This window comes from Anastrepha obliqua, chromosome 5 (assembly GCF_027943255.1).
Source record: "Anastrepha obliqua isolate idAnaObli1 chromosome 5, idAnaObli1_1.0, whole genome shotgun sequence".
Lineage (NCBI taxonomy): Eukaryota > Metazoa > Arthropoda > Insecta > Diptera > Tephritidae > Anastrepha > Anastrepha obliqua.
The window spans coordinates 45,179,208-45,186,983 of NC_072896.1; the positions used below are offsets into that span (position 1 = coordinate 45,179,208).

The following is a 7,776-nucleotide window of genomic DNA, read 5'->3' on the forward strand; positions in this document are numbered from 1 at the left end:
GCGAGTAGACCAAAATATCTGCAAGTCACATTTGGGCAGCTTGCGATTCGTTTCTGGACCATCTCAAGGGCATAGTCAAGGTGGTATTATCGAGCAAAAGTAATTTGATTCTTAATTTTGTATTATTTTCACACATTTTTTACTTTGAATTGAATAAAAGTAATTTTCCAAACTAAATTTATGGCCTTTTTAATTGGTTACACTTCAAGTGCAGGACCCTGTACAAGTATATAAGACGATCAGTGGTCAAGGTTTTTCTCAAATGCCAAAGCACATTTCTGCTGACATGAATTTGCGGTAGCCGATTGCTGCAGCTCTACACCTTCGTCTCAAATTCTTTTTCGTTCTTATTAGTATTTCCGCGTTGCTGCTACTCCCATACAATCAGACTTTTACTAGGTAGTAGAATCTCAATAAAAATAGAAATAAAAATAAAAACAACTACACATAATATTCTTACGACTAACTACCTGCAACAAGCCAACCTGCTACTATTTTTTGCATGCAGCACGTTGCATGTTCCTGTTGCAAATTCCACAGCAATCAATGCTCAGCTGGTCAAGTGGAGTACTGTGCCACTGAGCATTGAACACATGTTTTCCCAAACTCCTACCCGCCTTTTCGCATGCAGTGGCGGACTTCCTCTTTGCACGAGCGTTGACTACCATTTCGCCATCTTTTTAACTACCTGTCTGGCTTATTCAAAATTTTCTCTGCTCAACTTGTTTGTTGTTGTCACAGTTTTTTACTTCATGCCAACAACTACATACATACATACATACATATATATTATTATATTTAAAACTTGCGTTGTTGTTGTTGTTGTTGTTGTTAGTTGATTACTGGGACAACGCATTGCAGCTTTGCATGCATCATTTGTGTTCTCAATATAGAATATTTGCTTCGATTCTCTATTTTCCATTGACTTCTTCAAAGTTGGCTGGCACTTTACAGGTGACTGCCTCTTCCGCTATAACAAATATCGGGTGCATGCAGCAAAAAAATTATAATGAATGAAAATACATACATACATACTTGTGTACATAGGCTTGCATGTGCATAAAAAAGCAAATAAAGAAATGTCATAGGCAGAGTAAAGATTTCGTCACAATTAATTTACAGGCAACCTGCATCTTGCAACAGCATACATACATACATATGTTTATACCTATACGAGCATATGTTTTTCGTGTTGCTCAACTTTTTTTCTCACCATCACCGATCAATAATTGGCGATTTTGTCTTCCAGTAATTATTTTCACATTTCACATGTCCGTAATTGGGTTAATTCCTCGGTTTAAAGTGTAGCACTTAGATGGCTGCTAAACTTATGTACGTTGCTATTCTTACAAGTATATCTGTCACAATACAAGTAAACTGGGATGTGGCAACTTTGTTCATATAACGGTTCTTCGAAAAAATGTGATGCGCGGCGGAGTATCAGTGTGCTTTTCGCCCCAGTCGCTCAACAACAGACCAGGTCTTCAATCTAATGCAAAGCCTTGAAAGATGTTACAAGTACAACAGCGATGCGCATCTGTATGCTCTTCATCGATTTCAAACAAGCTTTTGATAGCGTGCTTAGAATCAAAATCCCTCAAGCATTCACGGAACTCGGCATAAGCAAAAAACTATTACGCTTAACTTACAACACCAAAGGAAAAGTCCTTGTGCAAAAGTCAACCTCGGAACACTTTGCCATCGAAAGTGGTGTCAAACAAGGCGACACCTTATCACGAACCGAGGATTTGTTGGTCCTTTTAAGGTTATGTTAGAATCTTAAATCTTCTTCTCTCAAATCTTCTTAACATTGAAAACCTTTTTACACATTTAAAAAAGCGTTTGAATTTACTGAATACGAATTAAAACCATAGACCCGATTTACACGAGGAGACATCTGGAAGGGAAACATTTTGTTCGGGGACGAAGGACGGTCGGGGAAGAGAGAAGGGATTTTGTCTCCCGTACTCGGCGACACGCTTTGTGCTTATCCGTATTTTCAATGTTGAAGTTGGCTGCAAGCTATTTTTTTGACGCTTGCTTCATTCGTTTTCGTCATTTGTGAGATAAAGTCCTGTGTTTTAAAACGTATGTATATCGGAAAGTAAAAATGGAATACAATTGGGAAAGAGAAGCAGTGGAAAAGCTTATAATATATGTACATATGTGCAAGAAAATACTTGCTTATATAATGTTCGGTCTAGTGAGTATATGGATCGAGGCAAAAAAGCGTCAGCATTTACCGATATCCATAAAAAATTGGAAACGGAAATGTTTGGCGTCACACTGGACGATGTTAAAAAAAAAATGGAAAAACCTCCGTAGCCAATATATGAGGGAGCTACGTATACAAAAAAACTCCAAAAAAAAGGGGAAGTGGAGTAAACGATTTATACGAAGCAAAGCTTTGGTGCTTTGACCAGTTATCGTTCCTTGAAGGCCATGTTGCAACTAGGCAGAGCCAAGACAATACTGAAGTAATAATAAAATGTATTTCAATACATAACTGACATAATTTAACATGTTTCACAAATTTGTTTTTCAGATGCCTTCTTCGAGTAACTCAAGTAATTTAAGTACAGCAAACAGCGCAGAAACCGGTAGCTCGAGTGTAAATGATGAGCCACTGAAAAAACGAAAAAAGGTACAAAACTTGACGATAAATATACAAAAAAAATCAAATTTTGTTTTTTATAGAAAAGCAACCAGTTCGCTGATGTGCAACAGGAGCTGTCAGAATTTAGGTCTATGATCGAATATAAACAACAAAATGGCAAAAAATACGCATAGTTGGGAGCTTTGGTTTCCAATCAAATGGAGGAGATAGATCCTGATAAACAGCAGGACGCCGCTTGGGAAATCCAATCAGTGATAAAAAATATATAGGAGAATCTCAACAGAAGCGTAGCACTCCAACATCAAACAGAACGTCTTCATCGTCAGACAAGGATCTGTTGCAGCTATCTATGGAGGGAGTTTTTGACGGAGAAGATTTTTGCGAATAAAGTAGGTATGGCTTAAAAAACTTATGGAACATGTTAATGTTGAATTACAATTGTTTTTTTGTTTCATTTCTAGACACTGAAGCACCAAAAAAAGTGATAATTATACTCCGTGCCAAATATTATGTTTTAGTAAATAAGTAATAATAAGATAATAAGACGTTATGTTTAAGAAATGTGAACACCAAAGTGCCTTAAAGAAAAGACTGCATTGAAAGCCAATCATTTTTTTGTAACTTTGTTTCAGTTAAACATTTACGCATGAAGTGAATTTTTTTTTAATTCAAAAACAAAGACTAATGTTTACATATATATAAATAAAAACAAATTATTTATTATGTAACCAATCCAGTTTTCCTTCTTCATTTAAATATTTGAGAAACTGTTCACGTACGTTCTCTGCTGCACCTTTTCGCGGATTGTAGAATACATCGAAATCAGTTGAGTGGTTATTATTTACAGTTTCTGCGTTTACTCTCTCATCAGTGAACATTTCGCCATTTTCGATTAAATAATTGTGTAAAGCACAACACGTCAATACAATTTTCTCTACAGTGGCCACTTTCAGATTTATCGGAGCTAGAAGGACGCGAAATCTATTGGATAAAATTCCAAATGCATGTTCCACCACATGCCTTGCACGAGAGAGTCTTTGATTAAAAACTTGTTTTTCCTGGCATTGCGTGTGGTAGGGATATGGCTTCATTAAATGCATCTGCAGAGGAAATGCATCGTCTCCGACTACGACGTACGGTAGGCGTCGATCGGAAGCAGCTTTTGGTATTTCCTTCTCTTCTTGCAGAACATCCCTTAATTTGCTTTGCAGAAATACTCCAGCATCGTTACTGCGACCGTTACAACCAACGTCCACGAAAATAAATTTGGAATTAGCATCCACCAGGGCTAGTAAAATTATACTTCTAGCCCCTTTATAATTGTAATAGAAAGCTCCTTCAGTACGTGATGGACGAAAAGTTATATGCTTACCATCTAACGCGCCAATGCAGTTGGGGAATTGCCATTTAACTGCCAATTCTTTTGCAATGGCCTCCCATTCTGAATTGCTGTTTGGAAACTGCGTAAAAATTGTCATTAATTGCAAAATATTACAATTTCTATACTAAAAATAGTGCATACCTTTAAATACGACGATTTCAATTTGTTATAAAGGGCACTGCATACCTCAGGAACTATAATGGAAATTGAAGATTTGGATACACGGATCTGGTAATCCAAACTCACGTAAGACTCTCCTGAAAAAAACACCCGCTCATAACAATGCTACATTACCATTTCTTTTAACTTACCAGTGCTGAGAAATCGCAGCGTTAATGCCAATTTTTCTGCTGCGGGAATCGCGGCTCTCATAGTCGAATCAGAGCGTTGTATTTCATTCGCTATTAGCGACAGCAAATAATCAAATTGAGATTTTGATACTCGTAGGAAGTTCCTGTAGCTTTGCTCATCGTGTACCAGCAATTCTTTGTTTAAAAAGGCGAACGAGCCGCGATCGCACCTATTTTTCCTCCATTCCTTTATCCATTGCCGCTTGGCTCTCTTGATAGGCAACGATGCAGCTTTCTCGCCCAATCTGGCCAATCCTATTAGGAATATATAGTAATTAAAAATCGTATGTGCACATTTTACAAGCACTTAGTAACATACCTAAAAGTATTTCCTCTTTATCGCTGTCATCGGAGTCCAATTGCATAGCTTCTCTAATGGATTGAAATATGCTTGTAATTAATTCGCACTTTTGTTTTTTATCCATATTTTTGGAAAATATTTCCTTCACTTTATAAAATTGAGAATAATAATCGCTGCACAAATTAGAGAAATGTCAAAATATGCAAAATGTCAAAAATGTCCCGGAAACATTTTTGCCCGTGTGAAAGCGAATGAAACATCAAAAGAGAATTTCCAGTGTCTCCCTTCCAGATGTCTCCTCGTGTAAATCGGGTCATAGAGGTGTAATCGTTTCTACCGGTCCTCAATCCTTAATGGGATTAATCAAGAGGTGTAATCATAGTAAAAATAAGCCACAAAATACCAAAAAATACTGAAGAAACCATACTGACATTTTTACAAAAAGAGTTCCTTATCTAGTTACATAACTTCAAATATAGCAAAAAAGTCGTTCCCTTAACAAAAGAGTCTCCCTTAACAAATTAGAGTCTCCCTCATAAATTAAATTGTACATAAGCATAACACATTTATTTAAAAAAACGCACATTTTAAAGACAATTTGTCACGCATACAAAGTTCTTTAAGTAAATCAACAAAAATTTGGTATTTTATGTTCTTTAAATGGAAATTTTAGTGCGTTTTTATATCCAAAGCTAGGCAACATTGCAGTAGGGAGAGAGAGATTTGACTGCTGAAAGCAGAAGAACACCAACAAAAAAAAGTAAAGCTAAAAAAAATGTATATTTTACAAAATTAAAAACATTACTTTTAATTAGAACAGCCTAGAAAAATGTCATGAAGAAAGAACTAAAACTCCAAGACTAAATTACAAAAATCAAAATGCTAAATCATGTTACGAAAATGGTAATCTGGCCATACTGGTGCTAATACGACGTCACTCATTGTGTAATTTGCTGAGAGCAAAAAAAAAAACCGAACAACGAAAGCCGCCATCTCATTATTCGGGTTGGCTTTCCATTTCTACAAATTTCCATTACAAATGTTCTTCTAAACGTTTGTCAAACGAACGCTGAGAGAGAGAAGATCAAAGCGAAATAAGAAAACCCCAGTCAACCACAAGAGAACAATTCTTATATCATGTATAGGAGATATATACAATATAACATACATATATAATATATACACTGATTCTTAAATTATTTATTTTAGAAAATATAAAAAACAAAATATTATGAGAACAACAGTCCATAATACTGTGGTTAAGGAAAAAATTCTGTTTCATTACACTACAGTAACAGGAAGACGAATTCTATTGATTGAGGGTTATATGATCATGAGCGTGTTCTTGGGCCGGAGGCCGCCAGACGTCAACGCCCCACGCGTGAGAGCCACGACAACTTTTAATTTTTTCAGAGATCTCGAGTTGATATTCTGCACTTTTTTCAATATGTTCAAAATGTACTTATTTTTGCTTATGAATTTTAAAACCTTGCCTAAATGTTGGTTGGGCTAACAATAACGGTACTCTCTTAACGGTATTCAAATTTCCCTTATCTATTCAGTGAAACGGCTGTTGATATTTTTACTGAAACAATTTTGTGCAATATGAATAATTATTCTGGCAAATGTAAATAAATTAACAAACAAAGAGTTTAATTACATTGATAACACTGTGGTACAAAAAAAAAAGTTGCAAAAAAACTTTGGATCGGATATGGTGAGGGTTGTAGCTTATGAAAAACTGGAAAGAATGGTATAGTTGAAATTTCCAATACACCCTCAAAATCTCGTTTTAGAGCCAAAAAACCGTTTTTAGGCATATTCATGTACAAAATGCATCGTATCTTTGTCATTTTTTGACAAAATTAAAATTTTTTTTTTTCATTTTCCAGCTAAATGTTTAACCTTTCCAACCGTGAAAGAATTTTTTTATTATCTTTTGAATTCACGGAGATAGAGACCAAAAACTTTCAAAAAATTTAATTTTTTTACTTATTTTTCAACTTTGAGACTAGTTGGTAGCTTTAATTTTATATAAAACATCTATTTTTCTCTTACTAAATCAAAAGTGTATTTAATTTTGCTTTTAATGACCCCTAATTCAAAAGAATTCGTTAGAAATTATCCAAGGAATTGCGTTTATAAGATTATAGTCACTTTACTAGTTTTACAAGTAATGTGATATTTTTTCTATTCTTACTTCCTCGTATTTTTTTTTTTGCGTTTTATGCACTTTTCTATACTTTTTCCACAAAATTATCAGTGTGTAGAGTTTAGTAATACGTTTATCTGATATTATAGAATAATAATAAATATTTTCGTTATATAGAAACTATAAAATTTATTAATTCCATAAACCATTTTAATCTATTAAATTATCTAACAATATTCAATAACACAAAATCTTCTTTCAAAATTTAAAAATGCTTATTTAATCTTTTTCTCTTTAACTTTGAACCGTCTTCTTCGCGTTTGAGCGACCAACAATACTCTGAAAGCATATTAATAGTGCTTTTCCCCTGAAAACGTTTTTCAACGGCTGTCATTTCCTGATGGAATCTTTCCCCTTGCTCGTCACTCATTTGTCCAAGATTTTCAGGAAAGAAATCTAAATGTGAGTGCAAAAAATGGATTTTTATGGACATGTTGCATCCCATTGCACCATAAGCACTTAAAAATTCCTTTACGATTGCTTTGTAATCATGGCTTCTATTGTTGCCAAGAAAATTCTGACATAAGGAAACAAAACTGCTCCAAGCTCGTCTTTCTACATCATTCAATTTCGATGGAAAAACATTGTCGTTCATGATTTTTCGAATTTGTGGACCAACGAATATACCTAAAATTTTTTTAAAATATACAGTATTTTCAAGTTACAACATGACTACTTTAACGTATTAAGACTTGAGTTTATTGTAAAAAAGCTTATATTTCTAGAGATTACCTTCCTTCACTTTGGCGTCACTCAACCTTGGAAATAATATTTTCAGGTATCGAAAAGCTTCGCTGTCAACTGAGAGAGCTTTAACAAATTGCTTCATATATCCAAGTTTTAAATGCAAAGGAGGTAGTATTATGTTTTCTGATCGCACTAACGGAATGTTCAATACATTTTTCTTCCCAATCT

General features: G+C 34.6%; 1 protein-coding gene across 1 annotated transcript; it reads right to left on the reverse strand.

Moving 5' to 3' along the window:
• Positions 1 to 3,330: 3,330 nt before the first annotated feature.
• LOC129248716 (uncharacterized) lies at positions 3,331 to 4,852 on the reverse strand. The gene is made up of 5 exons (XM_054888342.1): positions 4,668 to 4,852; positions 4,310 to 4,603; positions 4,140 to 4,255; positions 3,990 to 4,077; positions 3,331 to 3,929 (listed from the first exon to the last, which is right to left on the reverse strand). Exons 1-5 carry the CDS (start codon positions 4,771 to 4,773, stop codon positions 3,331 to 3,333), a joined length of 1,203 nt encoding a protein of 400 aa, XP_054744317.1. The 5' UTR covers positions 4,774 to 4,852.
• Positions 4,853 to 7,776: the final 2,924 nt, after the last annotated feature.

Bases quoted from the DNA above. Each gene is read 5' to 3' on its own strand.
- LOC129248716 (XM_054888342.1), bottom strand. From the start codon at position 4,773: ATGGATAAAAAACAAAAGTGCGAATTAATTACAAGCATATTTCAATCC. The intron at 4,604-4,667 runs GTATGTTACTAA...TATTCCTAATAG, and splicing joins TAAAGAGGAAATACTTTTAG to GATTGGCCAGATTGGGCGAG. The intron at 4,256-4,309 runs GTAAGTTAAAAG...TGTTTTTTTCAG, and splicing joins GCTGCGATTTCTCAGCACTG to GAGAGTCTTACGTGAGTTTG.